Below are 25,687 nucleotides of genomic sequence, written 5' to 3'. Positions count from 1 at the left end.
GGAATTCAATTGTTTGGGTTTCTTTGGCCTGTAGAAAGGAAGGCTGGAAGAAAGGAGAAGAAATATACCTTCTAAAGTATAAAAAGGCTGTTCTAGAGGAAGCAAGAAGTTTTTCTATGGCTGCAAGAAAAACCTAAGCTTTTCTAATCTTGAGAAGAACCAAGACTGTTTATAGAGTGGTGTTTGAGTCTGGAAACTGGAAGCTTTTTGAGACTGTCAGGAAGGGACGAGGGCGTGGACTAGATGATCTCTTGAGACCTTTGATAATCCTGTAATTCTGTATTCAAACAAGGTAGCTAGGAAGCAACTAAGGGCTTCAAGATTTACTTCTGGAAAGTTAAACACTCAATCATGGTCAGGGTTGGTTTTTTTTCTGTTGCAATAGTGTCCACTTGTAATTTAATCGTAGACCTTCTTAACGGTGAAATCGGTGATATATTTTATAGGCTGCATCATGGTTACCCAGCCATGATATGCTGGGCAGAGGGGCTTTACCTCTACTGTAAAGAAGGCATATTGAAGTCTGTTGTTTGAGCTCATTTCTGTGGTAGATGGTACGTTGAATACTGCTTCTGGTACTGCTGCAGTCTCTTCTCCTTCAGGTAGTATATGTCTAAGTGTGGTATCCACAATGATGGTTCTGCCTTTACCTACAGAGAGCTTGAGAAGGACTGCCACCGGGGATTCATGCTGCATTCACTGGTGGTGTAGTAATTCTAATGGAAAATAGGAATGTCTGTTTTGCACTATACAGGAAGGAGCTACGCAGACCAAGCATGACTCAAGCTGCATAAAATTAAATTTGATCTAATACCTCAAAGGTATATAGTCCTTGTTCTCTTTTTGGTACTCATTTTCTCTCCTTTGAAACAGAGTGACTGGCCTGAAGGATACCATCTTGCCTCCGCCATGAATTTCCGTTTCCCACAGTGTGTCCCTATAAGCCTAAAAACTCTCATCCCAAACGCAAGCAATGAAGCAATACAGCTTATGAGTGATACACTGAACTGGAATCCAAAGAAGAGACCTACAGCAAGTCAGGTCTGAGCACCTGAATGATTTAAGTATAAGACTGAATTTTCTTGCATTGTTAAAAAAATTGTAAATGTGGAAACCAATTGATTTATCCAGTATGGATATAATCCAAATGGCTAGAGGAAAGTCTCCTCATTTTGAACATTTAGTTGGGAATGAGAGAAAGTAATGAGGAGGGAAAATTCTAAACCTGGCTCAGCAGACATCATAAATGCTTCAGTTATTTCTTCAATGTTGTTTTCTGTATTGGCATATTCTAAAGTTTTCTCTGTACTGGACAGAGAAAAATCTAAGCTGCAAGTTTCCTGAATTCTAAGTATAAGTTACTTTTGCTGACGCCTTTTTCCCCTCCTCTCTCTACGAAGGGGCATATTGAAAATTTAGCTTTGCTTTTTGTGAAGCTGCAGATGGAATACAGTATGAAAGAGATAAGGATTATTTTTACTTGGAGATGGGATGTAAACTGTACAAAGTGGTAAGGAGAGAATTTTGTGAAGAGCATACCAATAGGTCACAAAGTTCAGTTTTTCTCCAAGTTAATTTTAAAAAACATATTTCAAGTACTAAAGATGGTTACATTTTACTGGTTTTTTTGAGTATTCATACCTAATGCAATCCTATTTAGCAGATGTAAAAGGGGAATACAGTTGGGAAGGAAAAAAGACATACTGCAGGTTATCCTAGGTGGATGTAATATAAATGATTCAGAAGTGGTTACGCAGATGGTACCAAGTAGAGCAACGCTTCTCTCCACTTTATAAAGCATATCTATTGTTCGCTGAGATCTAACTGTAGTCTGGTGCTATATGTGTCTATGTACAATGATGTTTTATGAAAGCAAATAACTGGCTTTTGCCCAAGTCAGTTGTCAAGAACGAGCTACAGCACAATCCACAGCCAAAAGTGAGATTTAATACACATGCATGGAAATATGTACAAAGGCAGCAATTCTTAAGTGCAGCTGAGGCAAAACATGTCTTTGAGAACTAACAAAGAGTAAGGAAGGAGTAAAACAGTGTGTTGTTTGGACACAGGAAGAGCTGTGTTACTAGGGTATGTCCATGCTGTGTATATAGCAGCGGACATAAAAAGGTCAGAGAAAAGAATGAAATACACATCAGCCTGAAGGTAGGCACTATAGTTTCCTAATAAACATCAGGAAGGCACAGTGAGTGTACTTCAAAGGCGAAACAAAAATGGGGAAAGCTGATGATAAGAAAGTGAAGGAGAAATTTTTGTTCATTAAACCCCATAATATTAAATGACAATGATCATACTTCTGGGTGGGTTTTTTTGTTTTATTTTAAATTTAAAAGCTGTTCATCATGTTGTTGAAACATAGTTAGGAGTGGAAACATGTAATAAAGCATGTGGTAAGGGTAGTGGAGACTTAAGTGTTTTAATATTGAAATTTGTTAAAATGTACCTCAAAACTCAGGCTCCACAAAACCTAGATGTAAAGAGGAAAAGATAAGACATAACTGCTGTAACACATACAAGTGATCCGTCTTCTTAAAGCAGTTGATGAGAAGAGTCTAAAATACAGACCTGACAAGTTATCAATAAACACTGTTTACGTATGATTTCATTATGCATCTATCTCGCATTTGTGCTGTAGATCTTGTTCAAATGTTTCTGAAACCTGCTTAGATCCTTGATGGGGTTACAAAGTCAACTTTTTGGAGTAAAATTAGTGTGTTATATCTTCTTCTCCAGGCTTTGAAGTACCCTTACTTTCAAGTTGGCCAAGTTTTAGGACCTCCTCCACAGTATTTGGAGAAGCAGACGCCTATTAAACCAGTTCAGCCAACAGAGCCAAAGCCAGCTTTACCTAAACTGGAAGCTATAGCCAAGCCAGAACCTCCATCTTCACCTAATGTACCTGACAAAACACAGCCACAGCCCCTGTCAAAGGTTAACCACCAGCCTCTCCAGCAAATTCAGTTACCTCAGAATGCAGCTAGCCAGCAAGTACCAAAACAGCAGTTACCGGCACAAACATTTTTTCCTGCCATCAATAAAAACTCATCGCCAGTAAGTTGTCTTCAATGCATACTTATGTGGTTTTATTAAAAGTTCTTACAATATTCAACCAGGTGATCCCTTGAAAGTTGTCATGCTTCTTATTAGAGGAAAAATAGATAATTAAGGACTAATTAAGGCTATAACTGGCCACTTACTGAAATTTTACAGCAAATCAGAAGAATAGATTGCTTGCAACGACAATATATGTTCATTTATAAAAGCCTTTACTGACATGCTTATGCAGTAACATAGTTATGACTACTGTCATTTATTGCCCTTTGAGAAACAATTCACAACAGCATTTTTAGTATACAATAGAGAAGTGTAAAGGGAGCCAGCTTCACTTGCCTCAAGCAGGAATATCTGAGAAAGCTCAGCCTTATGACAGTAGTTCTCTGACTGCCACCTGTTGGCTACTGGGAGATAGCTGGAAACTGAGCAACACTTGAAAGCACGTAGAACTCAACACTTCATCCCATTCCTAAGCTTGTAAGATTTTTAGCAAGATTAATATTAAACTTTAGTTTACAATCTTTTTGCTTTCCACTTACACCCTCTGAACTAGAATAAAAAGTATTTTAACAGGTATTCGGAAAATACTGGTAAGCAACCTACAATTAGGTGAAAAGACAGCTTTAAAGTCCTGACTAACTTCTGTTATTTGCTATATTTACTTTGGGGCTATGGCAGTTTGCACTCAAACCCTGAGCATGATTGCCATGAATGTTCTGCACCACTGTGCCCTAATTCTTGACAGTTCATCTGCTGCTGTTGAGAGCATGAGTTCAGCAAGATACCAGTAGCAGAGGCTGAGCACTGAACTGAGTCTACAAATAGAATGTTAACTTCACTACTTCAGGATAGAGTTGAGCAATTTAATACATACCAGCATTATTGCTATGCTTTGTGCTTAAATCTAAGACCATGAACAAAATAGGCAGAACACAATGGGGAAATATACCCTCAAAATTCTTAGGTGGTAGTCAGGAAGCCAGGTAGATAAAGCATAAAATTTTAGAATTTAATTGATTTTTTTTTCCCCATTTAAAACAGAAACAAGCAGCTAGTGGCCCTCAGAATGGTGCAGTAGGTGCTAAAAGCTACAGAAGACGGTGGGGTCAGACTTTGGTAAAGGCTGTGGATAGCTGGGATGACTTGGATGACACTGAATTTGGAATGTCATGTTCAAAGAAACCTAGCATTGCACTGTTAAAAGAAAAGAAAAACAAAGAATGTCTTTTTAGGTAAGTCTTAAAAATAACAGGTTTTTTGAAAACGGTTTCTAGTAGATTTATAGATTGATTAAGACAACTTTGCTAAAATTTAAATCACCAAGTGTACAAGTCTGCAAGAATGACAAGAGCTGCATGAGCAGGCCAGCTTTGGGTGTCACGTTGATACAGCTCCAGTAATATCCAAACTGAATCAAGTCTGTTTTCAGACACTGTATGGTTTGGATGTTTGTCGTGTTATTAAGAAACTCTATGTTTTACTAAAATCAGATATACTAACTTTATTTCCTTTGTCAGTTAAGTTAGGGAAAGTTCTGCTACAGTTAACCACATTTGTTTTTATTCAGTAGTGCTGGATGCATTTATTTTTCTTTGAAGTCCCACATCAAATTCTCATGAGGAATGAGATTTAGGTGTTACTTTCTGTGGGAATAAATTCTACTGCTGAAGGCAGAATAAGCAAAGAGCACTGTACTCCTCAGGCTAGGGTCAGCTTCTCCTAAGCTAGAGTTCTTCACGTTGTTTGAACATTTTGATTTTTCAGTGTGCAAGAACAAAAAGCTTCGTGCTGTATCCAGCCAGGAGGGCAAAATAAGGTTCTGATGAGAAATGATTCTGGAAGATCAAATACCTCAGCAAAACAGTACTATCTAAGACAATCAAGATATCTACCTGGTAAGGATAAAAGTCAATACATAAGGAAAATACAAGCTGGGAAGAATCTACGTACAGTACATTCAAACTTTAGATATTGCACTGGATAATTTCACTTTTCATAACCAGACTAGGTTCTCAAGTTTTAGCCTAAATGTCTTTCCCAGAACATATCGCAATAGATGCAGAAGGTCCTGACTACATAAGGAGGAAGATGGAAGGGAGCTCAAGACTCCTTGTAGACTTCATAAAAGTTCACCAGGCTGTCTTACAACCAGAAACATATTAAACCCTCAGTAATACGAATCCAAGATCTCTTGCATTCCTAGGAATATATCCTGATTGACCACAAGGAATTGTATTTGAGGACCAAAGAAACCACCCATATATAAATATATAGTGCATAGTTCTCAGGTTTGCATTATCAGGTTTGGTGTACTTAAAGTTTTGATAAGCATAATCACCACTTTTGGTAGGAAGTGCTTAGAAATACCAGCCACTTGCACTGGTAGGAATTCTTTTCCCAAGGCAGTCATCCTTCTTAAAAATAAATAGATAGTATAGTCTTATTAACATGAAATTATGTAAATTGCTAGGAATAAGAATGGGAAGGAGAAGAAAGAAAAGGGAAAGTTTCCTTCATTTAGTATTCTGAATATATTCTGTTATTGCCTTGGTGTCTCATTTAAGAATCTTTTTTTTATTTCCATGATTGTTTGCACAATTACAGTATGTGTATCATGACTCCTACTGCAATCCGCATATGAGAATGTAGGTGGCTTAATTTAGATGGCTGTTCCTGATTGTCAGGCCAAGCAAGTTGTTTTGTTACAATGTGTCACTAGTTTATCAGGACTTCATTAGGCCAGTGATGACTTCTGAATATGAAATCACTTTTTGAATGATAAATAGGATGCTCAGAGGCTCAAAAGTTTAAGTCCAAAAGGAAAAGAAAAAAACAGTGAGGTAGGGGGAGCTTCCCTGTCTACAGGTAATATAAATGGAAAGTTCATCTCTATGTTTTCTTTTTGAATCGTTTTTTTCCTGATGTCTCGCTGCTTTTAGTAGAGTTTTCAGTGCAAAAGACATAGACGTAAAAAATAATTAATGTGAGTTCTTAAGAGGACAACAGCTCTAAGAATCATATTTGTTATTTATCGATATTACCTTATTTCTGTTACCACTACATCTTGGAGCTGCTTTCATGCTGTGTAATCCCATTAACTTCTCTAATGCCTGTAACATGCTGAAGTAACACGTACCTCTTTGTCCTACATTTTAACTTATCCATTGAAAAAACTGTTTATTTTTAGCCTTGAGAACCTTAGTTTTTGATAGGCACTTTTAATTTGTCTTAATTTGACAGTCAAAAATATCAATGAGATTATGGTTTTATAGAAACCAAGTAACTGTACTAAAAAGGCTTTTAAAAGTACTCTTGAAAGCATGAAGAGAGTTGTTCTTAAACAAATGTCTCCAGTTTTCATGGTTTGGCTGAAAAAATCTAACCTAATCAATGGACATCAATCTTTTCTGTTAATGGTGTTTATGTTATACCACAAATAATTCAGTAGTGCTTTAATGTTCTAGAAACATCCATTTTTCATTAGTTTTATTAAGTTTGAAAATTGATATTTGTAACATTTTCTGTCATTTGGTTTCTAAGGTGTGAACCCTAAGAATGTCTCTTTAGTAGCAGTCGATAAAGAAGGGTCACATGGAACCTGGAACAACCAGTTGTTTTCTAAGCCACTGGCACATACTGGAGGGGCAGTGACTTTCAACAGAAATACTACAGGTAAAAGTGTAATTAAAAGTGGTCACATTATATCTCATCATACTTTATTCAATTAACTTTGTTCAGACGATCTGGTTTAACCTCTATTGTCAGGCTTAGCATCTAGGCTAAAATTTTTGTCTCTTACTTTAGTGACAGACTCTTAAAATACCAGCTTCTTCATATGTGAACAATGTATTTTGCTTCCAGAGCATAAAGGAAGTATAGACCAGCCTCTGTTATAAACTTCTGACAAGATATATTTTGTTGATAGTCCTCTCAGACCATTATTTTACTGCGTATAATTTAAGCAAATGGTTTGACCTCGTTACTGCCTGGCATGGAACGCTATCAAACAGCAGTCTCTTATATGGAAACAAGATGGTGGATGGTGTGCTCGTATAATAAAAGTATTGCCTAGTACTCTGAAGGTGTCTTTTAACAATATACTAGCCTTGTCCTAAATACTTGAGTGCATGACAAGTCATCTTATTTTCTGCAAATAACTTGCAGTAAGGTGCCTTTTGGTACTACATTTTGCAAAGAACACTATTAACAGCATTTTATAGGGTGGAGGGTGACTAGTCAAATGGCTTATCTAAGATTTCATTGAGGAAAGCATCAGACTCAAAACTAAAATCTATCTTCTAACCACGAAGCTCTATACTTTAACTACACAGTCCCATCAACCTGTTATTGGAGGTTACCTTCTCATTAACTTTGCAGCCATTGTCCAACTAGCGTGAGTCATTCCCAAATACTTTAATGGCAAGAAACCACCTAGCCTTACATGCTTGTACAGAAAGAGCTTTAGAAGGTTTGTTTACATGCAGATGCTGCACCTCTTTTTAATAGAACTGTAGTAACCAGTCTGTAGTGTCAACAAACCTGATTTTCCCTCTGAAAGTCAGGTGAGCTGTAGGGGAAATAATCTGAAGGGGAAAGATAACAGCACTAAACAAAATTTTGATGGAGTAGAACAGACCTTTTAAAACAATCATCATCTGTACCTTTTTAAAACAATCATCATCTGTACCTTTTTGTTTTCAAAAATATAGTATCTGGGTGCCTCAGAATTAATTAAAATATTCATAAAATAGTCTGCAATGGGATTGGGCACAAAAAGGCAAGGAGTTGTTTCCAAAAGTATGCATCAATAAGCTGGACATCTACCTCCTGAGTTACATTGAAAATAAAATTAAGGTGAATCCTAATGGGAAAAATCCTGCTTTTGTCTTACTGGCTAACTTTGGGTATCTACCAAAAGTTTAAAGAAAAAAACCCAACTGGAACTGACTGATTATTTTCTGTGTTTCAAAATACTTGGTATTATTTCCATCAAGATCTGAAATTGCGTGTGATGTTTCATATACTTGGGGAAGCAACAACATTAAAGACAGACATACGTGAAACCAGGATAGCTGGAGCACTGATCATGGAAACACAACACATGTAAATTGGGTATTTTTTTTTCTTATTGACAGAATTGGAAGTTGATAGTGTGCTACTGACTGTTAAAATAACTGTTTAGTTTATTTAAGTGCTAGGTTTTTTTCCTCATCCACAACATTGCCCTGAGATGAAATAGGATAAGAGCAAATAGTTGCAAATGCTTTGTTCATGAAGAATTGTAAGTCAACATTACTGATATGCCTGAGTGCATAAACTTGTAGTTTATGTATTCATGTGACTGGAATGTGATTGCTTGGTTCATAAACCAGATTTTTATCCCATTAGTAGAAAGGACTTTATGAAGTAACTAATTACAGTAATATTTGCTGCTTGAGAAAACATAGGAATAAGACATTACAGTTACAAAAACTTTCAGATATTTATTCTTTCTTCCCCTCATTTTTTCCCTCATTTCTTTTATATCACTTATTCAAGTTCTTCATACACTTCTTCTAAACTTCTGTCTTTCCATCTTTTTCTTCCTTTCATTTTCCTTGTCTACAGATGAGAACTTAATTATACCTATTGAAAAGCTATCATGCAAAGAGAGGTTGAATGAAAAATTAGAGGATCCAGAAGGTAATTTATAGCAATTATAGCCTGATTCTTTCTGCATTTCATATTTTTTTTTTACGTTTTCTTGTAAAAATTGCATTTATTATGCACATTCCAGATGATCATATATTTCATTTTCAGTTGTAATCGGTTTTGTCAAACCTAGCTCTCTTCATTGTGACTTCTTCTGGACTCTTGGCACTGTGCTTTAAAAGACAGAATATTTTATTACCCTAATTATAACCCACAGCATGCCACTGCACTGTTGCTGAGTAGTGGTGAAGAATGCTTCCTAAAAAGCAGCGTATGCATCTCTCCTGAGCAACGGCTTGTTCATAGCAGCACTCGGATCTTGCATCATTGACGTTCTTATTCTGTTAACACTGTTCTACAGTGCTGTGATTGCATAGATTTTGGTGGAGTTACCTTAGCAGAACAGGGTGGAAACTTAGGTTTCCAGGCAGCCTAGTTTGTGTCTGAACACACTGTTCTCTGCGAGCATTGTAAAGCTGCTGGAATGTTTCATCTGTGTCCCAGTTTCTGGCCCTTCTGGTGCATACAGTTCGTGTGATGTGCGTCATTGCAAATATTCCATAGGCTTTTTTGAACTCACTACCCAGCTCAAACAATTCAATGACTTTATCCTTTATGAAGGATCAGGTATGTATTGTTTGAGGTAGGGGATGCAGCCTGGGACACACATACTTGCTGACATCATGGCCATGAGTGCTTGCTTGTACACCGGCTGCCAGACCTTCTGGATGCCTGATGGATGGATACTTCTATAGCAAGAACTCCTTCTTTTGCACAGCAGTAGCCAGAGGTAAGGAACTGTGCTTTTCAGTTTTTTTTTTTGTTTGTTTTAATTTGCAGTTATTCCGTAATTTTATATTGAACTACTTTTTTTCCTCCTTCTCTTTTTCACATCCAACAAAAGATCACCCCTCCAGACCTTTCTGTTTCTGTTGGCTACGCTCTTCCATTTCCTGCAGAAGAGTTCATAGAGACCATTGGATATTGAGAGGTAAGGAGAACCAAAAAATAGTTGAGCAATTTTTGACGGATAGGCAGCTTTTCTCAGCTGTTGATAAGAAGCAAACAGAAGTATTCTTTTTGAAGTTATATTAATGGAGGCCTGTCATATTCTTATTTCCAGACCTCAGAATTTTAAGGAATGCTACTGAGCTGTGAGAGCTATGAATTACTCCCAGTGAAATAATTAGGAACTGGGGAAACAAGAGAATACGTGTGTGTGCAGACGCAGGTGAATGAACCACTAAAAGCGTGTTGCTTTTGTCTTTCAGGCAAATTCATGGAAAGGAAGAACAACTTAAAGAGTACAAGAAAGTTAAATTTTATTGGAATACTTTAATAAAATTCTATCTTTCATCAGGACTTTTGAGTCATTCTTTACTATGCTGAAGACATTGATCAGCTTGACACAGGGAAGCCACATGGAGACCGTACTATTTACAGCACTGATAGAAGCAACAGTCTGGGGAGACTGGCAGAACCGAGTTAGCTGAATGCTCTTTGTTAGTTCTCCTGAACAGGGAGGTATACAATCACCCAACACAGCTGTAATTAGCTGAGTATATTTTTTTTAGGGTTTATAGATTTACCAGTTTTGCAGCTTAGCAATTCAGTGCTCTGAGCTCTGAAATTACAACAGAGGACTGTAAGTGTTTGAATAGGAACATTTTAGGATTACACTTAGGCTAGAGATTTAGGAGACAGAAAAACTGTCAAATCAGATATTGCATGTTTTACTGCAAGTATGATTGAAACTATGTTGAATATTAATATGATACAAATGCTCACACTTGATAAAGATCAAATTAAAACTACTGTGTATGGCTTTGTAGTTTGCAAATGTAACATTACTGAATACAGAACCACATAACTAGAGAAAAGCATTTCTCTCTGGATGTTGTGCTAGCAGTCTTAACACTGTCCCAAGTGATGACATGGAGAAGGTAAGGATTTTCTTGGAGCAGAGAGATCCCTCTGCTATTGGACAATAATTTCTATACAAATTTCATGTGTAAATGCACAGTGTTCCTCAGCTTCAAAAAGAGAATGGTTATGTCACCCTTCCCAAGGCAGCACTGCTTCTAAGAAAGATCTGGACCAAAACTAGGCACAATAAAATTATAGGCGGGGTTAAAGAAAGAGGGTAATTGTGTCTGACTTTTATAGCAGGCCTTTAACTATGAATCCAGCAAAGTCAACTTCAAGTGGTGCACTTCTTCCCACAAGAGAAGTTTGGTTCCATTATTTTACATAGACTTAGGCTAAACATTTTGAGCACAAGAGCACTGTTGAGTGCTAGTTTTCAAATACTGAAGTGCTTAAACCAGCTTCCAGCTGTAAGTAAAAGGTAAGATCCTACCTGTCTCTAAAACTCAATATAAACTTTCTTTGTGGTTAAGTTTAAGGAAAAGTACTAAAGAAATGTTCATCCTGCTCTGTTGGCTTTATTCCTGCTGAATTGCAGATCAGATGTACTGGATCTGCAATTCAGCAAGATTGTTAAGTGCTGTAAAGGGCCAACTAATGTACAAAGCAAAGAATGAATATATACCTTTTTCATCGGAAAAGCAATAGGAAGTTTTTAAAGATCACTCATACCTAATACTCTTGTGGGACTGCAAATATGTTTTAAAGTGACTATACAATGTAGAGAAGCTTTTCTGAATGCAGCTGAATATACTAAAACTCTGTAATGTCAACAGGAAATGCTGGCTTTGCAAGTGGTGCTGCTTACAGCCCATCAGGAGTATATATCCCTTCCTTTCATAAAAAAGAAGTTGGATCGGCTGGACAACGGATACAGCTAGCTCCTATTGGTGCACCTGTATCAGGTAAGAAAGATCTTTTTATCATACATATCCAAGGCAAAGAGAAATGTTCCTTTCCCATGCTTCCTAAAAGATATATTAGCCCTTAGTAAGGTTTTCCTCGAATTTTGTAAATAAAATCCTTGGGCATAAATTTGTTCTGAACATAAGTGAATTGAATGTAGGCATCCAGAGGCAGTTCTGATTGCTAGAGAAACTACTGCTACTGTTATTTGTTACGTGAAAGAGAAAATAAAGGTGTAAACCTTTTGTAAGTTTAGAAGGTTTGGACCATTTGCTCAACTACTGTTCATAAGTGGTGAAGAGCTAAGCAGAACTGTAAAAACACCTAACTCCACAACTGTTTAGATGGCCATGAACACAAACAGAAATCCATGATTTATGTAGCTAGTAGGAAATAAGAGTCACCAGCTAGTAAGTATGCAAAACAAATCCGTTTTTTTAAAAAGCCTTATTATTTAGTGTATTTGGAGGCATTTTCTGAACAGTGACTTTCATGTAGCTTGGGACTACCTAGTGTGGGTCTTTAGTTTAATGTCAGTTAATGCAACTGAATGATGCTGATCCATGCTTACAGTGGCCTCAACAATTTCCGAAAAGGTAACTCATCAAGTGACTTAGTAAATGCAAAAATGATGTTACAGATAAAGTATAAGCAGTAAACTACAATTATTTTCTCTTATTTACTGGCCTTATCTAGATGGCCTGTGGGTTCCATGGTGGCCATATTAGGCAGTTTTTCACTGTATCTTCATCTCACTGTGGTGGTTGTGTAAGTCTGTGGATACTGAGATGACACTACTCTTGTATCCATGAAATATCACAAGAGTGCTTTGTGAAGTGCACCTTTCAGTATTGTTACATTATAGAAGGTAAAAGCCAAACAAGGATGCAAATGACCAGTTTTTAATAGTTATGATACAGTAATGGCGTAACTGTACATCACATGAACAAACACATTAAAGGACTGTTCCATCATCAGTTAAAGAAAATATGAAAAGTTTTCTGAATGTAACTGTTACCTTGGATCGTCTTACAGTATGGATGGCCTTCTGAGCCCCTTCTTTGCTGGTGTATTTCCAATTCAGAGAAGAGGAACAGAAGTGCCCAGGATGCAGGAGAAACTGGTTTGTGAGTGAAGGTTTAGAGATGTTGTCCAAACCCAGCACGAGACTTTTCTAGTTACTTCGAGGAAACAGAAAGGCCCTAAACTAATCAACTTTTGAGTTACCTTTTCATCTTAGGAACTCGCAAGTGACTTCTGAGGACAGAGGGAGGGAAGGACAGAGATGGTATATATAAAATACACTTAGATGTATGCATGTTCTGACTCTGAGTTGATCAGAAACCTACCAGGGAAGGCTGGAGCTGCACTTCAATATCTTATCAACTCACCGCTGAAACGCAGCAGCGAGAGTTTTGATATCTGAGTGTCTGGATCAAGAAGTTCACAGGAGGGCAAAATCTGCAACTATCTCTAGACTGCTGCGAATAGTGAGAATGAGAAGGAATGACTTATGATGATCCAAAGGGAAATAAATTCACTGTTAATCTGTAATTAGAAATGGAAAATGTAGAGTAAAAGACAGAAAGGCTGGCAGATGGAGGTCAATTAAGAGACTTGTCCGTACCCTGGAGAAGAGCAAGAATCTTGTTGTTTAAACCTCCCATATTTATCATAAACTCTGCAGAATTACATGGGAAGGAGAGAGAAGAATGAAGCAAATGGCAAGTTTTTATCTCCTGCCTGTCAATATTTGAACATTAACATTTTTGGTGACCCTTTGCATTATCCAAACTGAAGTACGTTATGCTAAATTGGTTTTGCTTTCTTCATTTGTTCTCTTAGTTTTTTTAATGACATAATTTAAATAATTTAATGCAGTAGAAAAGATCAATTTCTCTGAGTAAGAGGCAATGCCAAGACCCAAGAAAAATGACCTTCATTGCCAACAGAGGGTAGGCTGGAATCGTACTTGCTGATGAAAGATAGAAAATGCCAGCCTACAATAAAAAGGAATAGTATTGGTTTTCAAAGGGGTGGAGACCTGATCCCCAGATTTAATTCCCTGAAATACTTCCTTTTAAAATGTCTTGATTCTCAGATATTCCTGACCAGTTCAACCCACTGGTGAAAAGTACCACCAAAAAAAGGTGGTTTTCCATAAGAAACAGAATGATATATAGGCACAAAAAAAAATATTTTACCCATAACATGTTAAATTAAATATATATATATATATATCAGTAATACCTAATAAAACTAAACTACAAAAGTAGGAATGAAAGGGGCAGGAGATAGTTTAGGAATGCTAAGGAAATGATGGTAAGGCGTAGAAGGAGTGTATATATTTCTTATATATAAGAAGAAATCATATTAGGATTTGTATATATGAAAAGAGGTCCCAAATGACTGACGTTAAAGGCTTGGGAGAGAGGCAGAATTGGTGATGAACATGAAGAAAACCATGAGCAGTCATCCCCTGCAGCAGGGTAATTACTTGAATCACATGAAGCTTCAGGAAGCTTGATGGTCACACTCAAAGAGTTGCAGTTAACAGCTCAATGTCCAAGTGGAGACCAGTGACAAGTGGTGTTCCTCCGGGGTCACTATCAGGACTGGCACTGTTTAACATCTTTGGCAACATAGACATTGGAATAGAGCAAGTTTGCTGACAACACCAAGCTGTATGGTACAGTCAACACGCTGGAGGGAAAGGATGCCATCCAGTGGGACCTTTATAGGCTTTGAAAGTGCGCCTGTGCAAAACTCATGAAGTTCAACAAGGCCAAGTGCAAGATCCTGCTCCTGGGTTGGGGCAATCCCAAACACAATTACAGGCTGAGCAGAGAATGGATTGAGAGCAACCCTGAGGAGAAGGACTTGGGGGTGTTGGTTGACGAGAAGCTTAACATAAGCCAGCAACAAGTGCTTTGCAGCCCAGAAAGCTAACCATATCCCAGGCCACAACAAAAGAAGCATAGCCAGCAGGTCAAAGGAGTGATTCTTCTCTTCTGCTCTGGTCTGGTGAGACCCCACCTGGAGTACCACATCCAGCTCTAGTGTCCCCAACATGTTGGAGGGCTACAAAAATGATCAGATAGCTGGAGCACTTCTACGAAGACAGAGGGGCTTAGAGAGTTGTGCTTGTTCAGCCTGGAGAAGAGAAGATTCCATGGAGACCATGTAGCAGCCTTCCAGTACTCAAAGGGGGCCTAAAAGAAAGCTGAGGAGGGACTCGGGGCATGTAGTGACAAGGGGTAATGGCTTTAAACTGAAAGGTAGATTTATATTAGATATAAGGAGTAAATTCTTCACTACGAGGTTGGTGAGGCACTGGAACAGGTTATCCAGAGAAGTTGTGGATGCCCCTTCCCTGGAGGTGTTCAAGGCCAGGTTGGATGGGGCCTTGGGCAGCCTCGTCTGGTGGGAGGTGTCCCTGCCCATGGCAGGGGGGTTGGAACTAGATGATCTTTAAGATCCTTTCCAACCCAAACCATTCTAAGAAGTAGTGACTATGAAATGCAGAAAGGAGAAATCTAGGAATGCTGGGAATATAGTAGTGCACTACCAGTGCCTGAGACCAGGTGTTATGCCAGTATAAGGGATAAAAAAACCCCAAGGACTTGGAATAGATCCTACAAAATTGATACAGAAATGGGAAAATGAGAAGAAGGTGACTCACCACCAGGTACACCAGAAGTTTTCAGGTAAGCAGAAGGGGAATAAAGGCATAAAATTGCAAAAGGAACAAAGGGTCTCCAGAAGCTGTCCTTCCATCTGGGCTGTTTGGGTTATATTAAGTTCAGCAATGTTATAATTATAAGCTTTTTCCAACATTTGAGGAAAGAACATGTCGATTCTGTAGCCATTTTGCTATAGGACATACAGATGTATAGACATAGACATCAGTTTTACCACTGTATTTCAGTCTCAATGTTTTCTCAGGGGACTGTTTCTCTCAGGGGACTTGTTCTCAGGGAACAAGTATCAAGTAGAAGAGAATTACTAATAAGATATACATGAACTATAACATTGAGCTTATCTGAAAACAAACGTAGACCACGTATCAGAGACCAAAGCATTCTGCTGTGTTAGCATCCTTGTGTACCACAAGTCATCTTTAAGCTCGCAGTCTTTAATCTTAAGAGTCATAACTGTAGAGTCATAATTAATACTGAGTTCTTGTTCCTTTCAGATTATTCCTGGAAAACCAAAGCTGCTCATGCTCAGATACCAGGTCCTACTTTCAGTTCAGCAGCAAAAAACATGACTATTTTAACTCGACCACCCACAATTCAGCCAGTACATGGAAGAACTGACTGGGTGGCTAAATATGGAGGAAACAGATAGAAAATGCCACCCTATAGATAGTGTGAGCTATCTTCAGTTCTCCAGCACTGGAAGCCTGAAAAACCTGTTTCCTCTCACTTTTCCTACGACTATACAATAGTAAAGAAGAAAAAAGACCTCATGTTCTTTTACCTGTACAATACATACAATACCACATAAAATACTGGCTATAAAGTAGGATTTATTGAAGTAGTGTATAAAGAATATTGCCAAAGCTACCAAGAGGTAGGTTACATTCGACATTTTTTTCTATAGATGGATCTCCTATCCTTGTACTTCTAAAACAACTGTTATGGTTGTTCGCCTAATGCAATGTCCACTATTGGCATACTCTTGATTTCAAATACAAGAGCACTAAAAGCATGGCTAAAGCAGAGCAGCACAAAGCTTTCAAGCATTCAGCTGGTTCCTCACCAGAAAGATGAGAGTGAAAGCACAAATCGGGCTTTGTGGAGAACACTTCACTATTATACAAGGATTTCAGAACATGCTTCTACCTAAGAGTTATTTAGGGTCTGTAATATGCAAATAATCATATTAGCAATGAGAACTTCAGTCCTTCTAGCAAGATTTCAGCAGCCCGCTGATAAATACTACACAAGGAGGATCAAAAAACTTAGGCCATAAATGGCTGTAGAATGATATAGCAATATTGGAAAATAGTTTAAAAAGTACTGGATGCTAGATATACCTCACCAGTCTGTAGTGAAGCCTAAAAATAAGATTCTAGTATTATGATCAGCTTATGGTCATTTTTGGTTGAAGATTGCGGAGATTTATATCTGTCCTGTCAAGGGAGTGGCACAATGACATTTTAAGGAGCCTGAATTACTGCAGTCTGTCAGTCATTTTCAGGGTGAATTGGCCAAAAAGGCCATAAACTGTCAGTAAACTCCAGTTTCTACATGTCTTAGTTTGATCACACAGTAAAACTACTGAATATGCTACATGAAGGAGAATATCGGGCTGTTCTTCAAAGTGTCCCCATTTAGACTCCCTGATCCAGGCCAGCAGCTAAACTGGGTAGTTGTAGTCCTAGTTCCCCCCAACTCCAACAGGGAAGGGGAGATGAGAGAGAGACACTTGTGGGCTGGAAACTAAAACAGCTTTAATGAAACAGTAACAATAAAGAGGAAAATAATATTTATAAGAAAATAATAAAATATATACAAATATTTATAAAACCAAATCAAACTTCCCTGATTCTGTCACCCCTAATGCTGTTGGGCAGGCACAGGGAAAGTCCTGGACTGAACTCTAGCAGATGGAAGCTGGATTCAGGAACTGGATTCAGGAACATGCAGATCAGAAGTAGATGGACAGATGAGGACCTCACTGGACACTGGCCATCAAAGAAAAGGGCTTGTGCGTTATGATCCCTAAGCTTTATACTATGACACATATGGAATGGAATACTCTGTTAGTCAGTTTTGGGTCATCTGTCTGCTCCTCCATGTGGGTCTGACCCCCTTTTTCACCCTTTGACTTAAGGCATTCTACCATTTTGAGGATGGCCTTAGTTTACATAGGAATAATTATAAGCCATGGCCTCTCTACATACCAGTGCCCTGTTACCTCGGTGATAGAAATTAGTTTTTTTCATTTCTAGAGGCATACACTGTCTCAAAAACCCATTAACTTTCAGAAAACAAAGTTACTTGAAGAGGCTTAGCTGAAAAGTTGGAGAATTGGTTCTGCTTTAGCTCAAACCAGAACCAAACACATTGCTTTCTGGTTTAGATCTTAAAGGCCAACTTAGGTACCTGAAAACACACACCACCTTTAGTAATGCAATACCTCACCATTTATATGCTCATTCAGTACTTTCCCTGGCTTCTCTGCTAAGTTTTAAAATAATATCCCACAAAGAACCTTGCAATGTACAATAAATTGTTTTTAGGATGTTGAGCTACGCTACTTGTGATAACTGTGTCTGCAATAGATGTTTTAGCCTTAGAAGTTACATTATACCTGCTGCTTTAAAGTACAAAATGAGTGTGTTCTTTAAAGATGTAAAGCTGTTAATGATTACTTTAAGCATTGTAAAAAAGAAATGTATTTGTATGGCTTTTGTAGCTGCATATAAAAATTTAAGTTCCTGTTGTTGACCTAATGTGCCATAATATATGAGTTATGTTAACTTACTAGAAATCCATTCAATCTGTTACAAAACAGTTGTACCAAAGTCAAGTATTTTGTTGTGAAAATTGCACCAAAAAAAATACTACTTTAATACTGAAGGAGCTGTACAGGGATAGGGAATATCTAGTTAGTAATGCACTAGAAACTTTAATTCAACGCCATTGGTCTAGGCTTAAGTATTTGTCATTCCCTTAAGTATTAAAAGATGCCCCTATGCTATTTAAATGCATCTTAATTTATTTGTAGAATATATCTGTAACTGGCTATGGCAATGAAGGACAACCTCAGGCTTTCTATAATGGCCATAAATGCACTGGTTTTATAATTTAAAAATGAATGAAATCACTAATCTCTAGTACAAGAGGCCAATGACTTAGTTAAAATTTCAGTCTGGTCAAGGAATTAATGTGTCCATAACTCACATGTCCATAAGTCACTTAGAGCAGAAAAATAGATAGCATTTGTGGCACTAAATATGGCTGGAAGAAACATGCTGTCCTTACCATATGCTAATGAATACAGCTTTGATGTAACTTTAACAGTCTTTGCTTGTCCATAATCAAAGCATGCAAGTGTTAAAAAATTGTTTTTGTAAAACAGCAGGAAAAAATAGTAAAAATAGGTGAATAGACTTTGTACAGTCATTTTAACTCTGATTCATATTCACACACTGAACTGTTAGTGCAGAAATACCATCTATTGCTTAAGAAGTTCCAAGGTGGTAAAAAATAGCTGAGGTTCAAGCTTTTGTCTCCTCTCTTTGTCTGCATTGCTACTGTTTCTCCTGAACGTGAAAAGTGCAGTTCTCAATTCAAGCCACTGCTTTGCAAAGCTCATGAAACAGCAGTAAGCCTTAACACATTGGTCTAAGAGTTTAAAAGCTTAGTAGTACAATCCCTGGCTTTCTATTGTTGTTACTCCACTGAAGGGCAATGTCAGTCCAAATCTGTGAGTTACCTGATTTAACATTACACAACCGGAAAACTGCAGGATCATGGCCACTCTCCATTTATTGCAGGAGATGCTTTTATGTTTGCATCTTACTTCCATAGAAGATAGCTGCTTCAAAAACAATACAAAGAGGAAAATAATCCATTTTAAATTGTGTTGTCTAGCTTATTAACCTTTTCAAGCTAGAGCAGACATTCAGACACCTGCCCACCAATGCTGGGGCCACAGCCTCCAGTTAGGCACTTAAAAAGATGATTTCTAAACAAGCCATCTGCTGTCCTGTGCACCTCATGTCTACACAAGGAGGTTAAGAGAAAAAAAGTAAAAACGGGCGAGCACCTGAAGCTGAACTCTGTTGATGAATAAGGGATGTAGGAAGGTGCCCTGAGTACAGTTTCCCCTACAAGAGCTCTCACTCTGCCCCAGGTAGTGGGACCAGGCTGCTGGCAAAACAGGGCTGCAAGGAGGGATCATCATCCATGCTGATACCCTTGCCAGAGCTGTGTCCATGCCTGGCAACGTCCCTGCTGATCTGGAACCCACCTGCTGACTTGGTATCGTGGCTTGACTGCAGCCCTCACCACTGTGACTTGCCTGGCAAATCACTACACGGCCTGGTTACTGCAATGGATTAGCTCGGCCCCTCTTGCTCAGGCAGTGCGAGGTCACTGCCCTGCTTGTTTTGCTGCGACAAGGAGGGACAACCACAAGATGTCACCCTCCTGCCTGACAATTAGAGAACTCTGAGCAACTCCAGACCCGCCAATCTAATGGATCAACCCCCACTGCTTCCGTTGATCCCAGCAACAGAGGTCAAAGAAGAAAGGTTGACGTCCGGATCACGTGCAGGAAGGGATGCAAATTAAATGACACCAGAAAAGGGATACATTACCACCTTCGTGCAACTCCCAGGATTATTTCTGTATGGCAGGTTTATATTTAGAATGATTTCAGACGGCAAGGGAATCAGCTGAGGACAAACACTGTTCAACTGAGCCCTTCAGTTTTAAACTTCATAGAGAATTTTTCAAATCTAAAATAGATGATTCCTCTCAGAAAAAAAAACCCCAACACTTTTACATAACACTTGCCTGAATACATGCTTTTGTTCTCTACCACTCCCCAAATTCATGGGATTTATTTTTATATATACAAGTCACTAGATTCAAGGAATGGAATAGATTATTTAAACAGTTCATGTTTGCAAATATATCCAGCCACCCTGCAGGAAAGGCACTGCACCATATGAATCCAGATGAACAATTAGAGAACAAAATAGTTGCGTAGAACACAAAAGTTTGTAATAATAATTGGTTGGTTTATTTAGAATAACATTTTAATTCTTGTGAAATGCAAGAGCTATGCCTACAATTCAGCATTGTCTAATACAGCATATTTTTGATTTATTAATAATAATCTATAAAAGTGAAACAAATGACATTTAGCTGGGCACTTTTGCTTACAAATAATTGCAAGTAACAGGTCTGCATTCATTGCATTACAGCAGAACCCTGACAGCCTCCCCCATGATTGTGTTTTGTAGGTTCAGGTTCTAACACACAGTGCTAGAAGAAAGTCCCTGACTGACTGACAAACATGATGACCAGATAAACTGGCAAAGAAAGGGAGAAGTAACATAATAAGCATGTCTGTTATATTAATTACTAGTGACAAATTGGCAACACCTCTCCTTTTGTTTTAGGGGTACAGGTGATTTTAGAATGACAATCCCAGACGTCCATTTAAGCTTCAATCCTGCAACTATCTGCATTCAGGTGCCGAGGCCTTTGTCTACAACAAGCTGCAGGAACAAAAGCTAAACTAATGCTATATACCTCATATTTTCTTCCTTCATACTGTAGAAATTTTTTTAAGAGAAATACCATTCTGGAAGATACAAAGGCTCTCGATGTCAGCCCTCTAAAAACACAACCCATTTATGCGTTAGGATATGCAAATACAATGTACAGAGAGCAGTGCCTTTTCCACTTTTGTCTAGCACATGTAGGCAGTTGCATTTTCAGGCTTCTCAATTACATGTCTTCAAGTGAATTGATGCAGACTTACGGCTTAAGAGGCTTTTCCATCATCTGCAATCCAAGCCGTCCAACCATCAGTAAACTGTTGAACAGAACAGTTGTTATAAAACAGAAAAGGTGTGGACGCAAAAATCCCATGAAGAAGGAAGAAAACACTGACATGATTTCATTTAGCTAAACTCCAGCAGAAGATTTTGTTTTTCACAGAACTTGCCACCTAACATTTTTAAAATACAATCCACAAATAAGTTAAATAAAATGTGTATTCAAAAATACAGACAAGAACAAAAGACGGGTGACTACCTGGCACCAGCAATTATCCCAGGCATTGCTTTTTTGGAGTTGTAAAATCTCATTCCCATAACAGCAGACAAGGTTCCAGACGCCACTGTTGAGAAGAAGCCAAGTCAGAACCATTTGAAACAGAAATACCAGCACAACACTGCAGTGCTTGGATGTTCAGCAGTGCCAACCAAACGGGCCTATGTGTACAGATGGGAACGCCTCCCTTCTTTCCGCAATATTTTACTTACTTCCATTAAACAGCAGGCCTGTTGCAAACATGCTTCACTGCTCAATAGAAATTAGTAGATGTCATCAGGGTTGAAACCACTGTCTGCTTGCCCACAACCTCCAGTTTTCTGGGCAGGTCACTAACTCTCCCTCAGTTTTTCCTTATTTGCAGAAGAACTATTATTTCCTTGAATAGAGATAAGCTTAAAACTGCCAGAAAGCTGGGACAGTGACAAAGCTCACTGTGTGGGAGGCAAATATTATTACAGTTCCCATTTCTTTGTGACATTCTCGCATGCTCTGGGGAGACCTTATGATCAGCCTTACAGTACTTAAAGGGGCCTGCAGGAAAGCTGGGGAAGGGCTCTTTATCGGGGAGTGCAATGATAGGAGAAAAGGTAACGGTTTTAAGCTGAAAGATGGGAGATTTAGATTAGACATTGGGAAAATTTTTTTTACTGTGAGGGTGGTGAGTCACTGGCACAGGTTGCTCAGAGAAGTTGTGGATGCCCCATCCCTGGAAGTGTTCAAGGCCAGGTTGGATGAGGCTTTGCAGTGGAAGGAGTCCCTGCCCATGGCAGAGGGGTTGGAACTGGATGATCTTTAAGGTCCCTTCCAACCCAAATCATTCTGTGATTCTGAACTAGAAGGTGGCATTAAATACTACAACTAAAAAGAAAACAACCCCACTTGAAAATATGAATCTGCAAACAGAAAGCAATCTAGGGGATCAAACTGAAAGAGCAACTAACATGTTAAACATTACTGCAAATGATTTAATCTTTCAATGTGGAAGAAGAACCCCATCCATATTCACTTAAAATGTACAGGGCCATTGTATCTTCAGAGAAGAAAGATGGGTGGACGTGTTGTATACCTTTCTCCAAGACCTAAAGTTTGTTTGCATCAGACAGGGCAAAAAATATTCTAAAGATATTCTGTCAAGGTTCTTTTTCTGTATCTCTGCTCTTGACGTACTGTGACCAACGTAAAGCACTGTAACTGCACATCACAGGCAGGGCTGAGGAGGAAAGGATATATATAGAGTTGCCCTAGACTGGGACACAACAACACTTTCAGGAGGTCCATTGAAAGCACTTCATGTATCGCATCAGGATATAGAGAAGCTGCTCATTTTTGTCACACCACCACCTAAAAACTTGTGCTGGAGATGCACAGCCACTCCCACACCATATCAGAGCAAAAGAGACAGTTCACAAATGGAAACCTTGCTTCACACTTAGCTGTGTTTTACATTTCATGCCTTGCTGACAAGGCAGTTTGGTCCTCTGCAGTATCTACCAGAGGCATCATAAAGCTTTTCAGCACACTGTGTGATCAGGTCCAATTGTTTTTAAATAGTCTTAAATCGCTGTAATGCTACAGTATCGTAACACTAATAATCATACGGCATAGTTACAGACCTGGAACAAACCTCAAGAGGTCACCTAGGCTAACCTAGTGCACAAAAACACTATCAATTCCTGACAGATACTGGTCTAACCAGTTACTAACGCCCTGCAGTGATCGAAACCTCTGAGGTTCACCTGATCTCTTCCAGTACTTCATAATACTTTCCACTGTCATTTTATCCTTCTCCTTCACCTGAAGGGTAACTGCAAGCTAAGCCCACTTCTTGTCCCATCCACCGTAAGCAAGGAGAAGAGGTAGTTTCTCTTCATTTCTAAGTCCTTCAATCTGTTTCTTCCATGGTATATGATGCATTAAAACATCTACTGCTCTTCTTCTGAGATGCCTGCGCAAATCAATATTCCCTATAGCCATGTACTGCCTGTCTCACTGCTTTCACCACTGCCAAAATGCCCATTCCATGGCCGTAGGCTAAAAATGCTTCACAAACCAAGTATTTTTCACATGTGCTCCATATGCCTACATGAGTTTAACACGGATGCTAATCTGGCAGAGATACGTATTTCTCACCAACTCTGGCTTCCAGAAGGACAACCTAGGTCTCAGAACCAGGTACTGGTGCTCTTACACAAATACCTCCTGGCTATGAGCAGGAGGCCCTGCCACCACTTACAACATTTGTATAAATAAAAGGGCACAGACCTAGCTGAAACATGCCAGTTAAAAAAAATAAGGTTAGTATTACCACCTCTACCCCATGGTCCTCCATAGGCTACAGGGAGTCAACCTGCTTTACCATGGTCATTACCACGGGCTGCAGGGAAATCTCTGCTCTGGTGCCTTGAACACCGAAGCACAGAATGTTGGTGCTGAGCAAACTTACCGAGGGAAAGCCACACATTCTTTGGATCTTTTGATTGCTGGTAAGCGCCTAGTCCTGCTAAGCCACCAAAGACAAGCCCAGCAGCTAGAGAAGGGACGCTGCCTTGAATAAATGAAAAAAAAACACAAGCATTTAGTGAAAGAACACAGATAAAGCAAGCCTGAAAACCAAACAAAAGTGCTTGCAAGTTCACATTCACTAATAAAAATAATAAATAAATCACAAACCAAATCTAAACCAAGCAAAAGAAACCGGACCAGGGTGAGGCTTTTTTGGCATTAAGATGGAATGTCATCCAGAGGGACCTGGACAAGCCAGAGAAGTGGGCCTGTGTGAACCTCATGAGGTTCAACAAGGGCAAGTGCAAGGTCCTGCACCTGGGTTGGGGCAATCCACTGTTTCAATACAGGACAGGGGACGACAAGATTGAGAACAGCCCTGTGGAGAAGGACTTGGGGGTGCTGATTGATGACAAATTTGATATGAGCTGGCAAGGTGCGCTCACAGCCCAGAGACCAACAGTATCCTGGGCTGCATTGAGAGAAGTGTGGCCAGCAGGGCGAGGGAGAGGCTTCTGCCTCTCTAACCTGCTCTTGTGAAACCCACAGCAGTATTGTGTTCAGTTCTGGAATGCTCAACATAAGAAGGATGTGAAGCTGTTGGAACGGGTCCAGAGGAGGGCTACAAAGATAATCAAAGGGTTGGGGCACCTTCCATAAACGGATAGGCTGGGAGAGTTAAAGTTGAGAAGGCTACAGGGAGACCTCACAGAAGCCTTACAGTACCTCAAAGGGCTATAAGAAAGCAGGGGCAGGACTGTTCGTAAAGGCTTGTAGTGATAGGACCAGGGGCAATGGGTATGAACTGGAGAGGGGCAGATTTAGGCTAGACATATGGAGGAATTTCTTCACTATGAGGGTGGTGAGGCACTGGCACAGGTTGCCCAGGGAAGCTGTGGATGCCCCATCCCTGGAGGTGTTCAAGGCCAGGCTGGATGGGTTTTGAGCAGGCTAATCCAGTGGGAGGTGTCCCTGCCCATGGCAGGGGGTTGGAACTGGATGACCTTCAAGGTCCCTTCCAACCCAAACCATTCTACGACTGTAAGGTGCTCTGCGTTGCCCAGCCGAGCCCTTCTCCCAGGCGAGAAGGAAGCAGCGCTATTTTCCGGGTCCCCCCGGCGCCGCACAGCGCTGCCCGCACCCACCTGCCTTGGCGTAACCCACCACGCCGCCCGCCGCCACCAGCGCCGCGTAGCCGAACCCCAGCCAGTCGTACTCCATCTGCGGGCGCCACTCCGACCTTGGGCCGCCCTCCCGCACCGCCCCCGGAGGTCCCGCCCGCCCGCCGTGACGGGCAGCCTCGCCGGGATGCGGGGCGGGGCGATGCGGGGGTGGTAACTGCTGCGGGACCTGTGGGACTTAAGGGTAATCTGCGGTGGACTTAACTTCCCACTAGCCGTTTCTATCCTTTGGAAGTTAGACAGAATGCATGCGTTCTTTCAGGCATCTTTTTTCCAGACACTGTTCATTCTTTGGAGAAGATCCCTTCTGTTCCACTGTTGTGGGACCTCATCTGGAATACTGTGTCCAGGTCTGGAATCCTCACCATAAGAAGGATATGGAGTTGTTGGAATGGACCCAGAGGAGACCAGAAGGATGATGAGAGGGCTGGAGCACCTTCCATATGAAGACAGGCTGAGAGAGTTGGGCTTGTACAGCCTGGAGAAAAGAAGGCTCCAGGGAGACCTTATAGCAAACTTCCAATACCTGAGGAGGGCTACAAGAAAGCTGGGGAGGGACTGTTTATAAAGGCTGGTAGTGATAGGACCAGGGTCTAGGTAGCA

At 39.7% G+C, this 25,687-nt stretch overlaps 2 protein-coding genes across 7 annotated transcripts in view; one reads left to right on the top strand and one right to left on the bottom strand.

Moving 5' to 3' along the window:
* Positions 1-19,000, top strand: part of MAK (male germ cell associated kinase) — a 34,207-nt gene extending 15,207 nt beyond the window's left edge. For 3 of the 6 annotated variants that reach the window (XM_054058907.1, XM_054058906.1, XM_054058908.1), the window contains exons 8-15: positions 874-1,041; positions 2,752-3,069; positions 4,114-4,304; positions 4,837-4,967; positions 6,613-6,744; positions 8,680-8,754; positions 11,466-11,594; positions 15,791-19,000. In XM_054058907.1, the coding sequence (XP_053914882.1) occupies positions 874-1,041; positions 2,752-3,069; positions 4,114-4,304; positions 4,837-4,967; positions 6,613-6,744; positions 8,680-8,754; positions 11,466-11,594; positions 15,791-15,945 (1,299 nt within the window). In that variant the 3' untranslated portion in view covers positions 15,946-19,000. Of the gene's footprint in view, positions 1-873; positions 1,042-2,751; positions 3,070-4,113; positions 4,305-4,836; positions 4,968-6,612; positions 6,745-8,679; positions 9,554-9,667; positions 11,595-15,790 lie in introns of all 6 variants that reach the window. The other 3 variants (XR_008448537.1, XR_008448536.1, XM_054058909.1) reach the window with 3 other exon arrangements.
* A 1,335-nt stretch (positions 19,001-20,335) lies between these two features.
* Positions 20,336-25,200, bottom strand: LOC104062152 (transmembrane protein 14C). Its single transcript, XM_054058910.1, has 4 exons — positions 25,049-25,200; positions 23,845-23,946; positions 21,381-21,465; positions 20,336-21,159 (listed from the first exon to the last, which is right to left on the bottom strand). The coding sequence occupies exons 1-4, from the start codon at positions 25,122-25,124 to the stop codon at positions 21,102-21,104; spliced, it is 321 nt and encodes a 106-aa protein (XP_053914885.1). The 5' UTR covers positions 25,125-25,200; the 3' UTR covers positions 20,336-21,101.
* Positions 25,201-25,687: the final 487 nt, after the last annotated feature.

This window comes from Cuculus canorus, chromosome 2 (genome assembly GCF_017976375.1).
Source record: "Cuculus canorus isolate bCucCan1 chromosome 2, bCucCan1.pri, whole genome shotgun sequence".
Taxonomy (NCBI): Eukaryota; Metazoa; Chordata; class Aves; order Cuculiformes; family Cuculidae; genus Cuculus; species Cuculus canorus.
The sequence above is the reverse complement of the archived record's forward strand: the minus strand, read 5'-3'. Positions and strand labels throughout refer to the sequence as shown.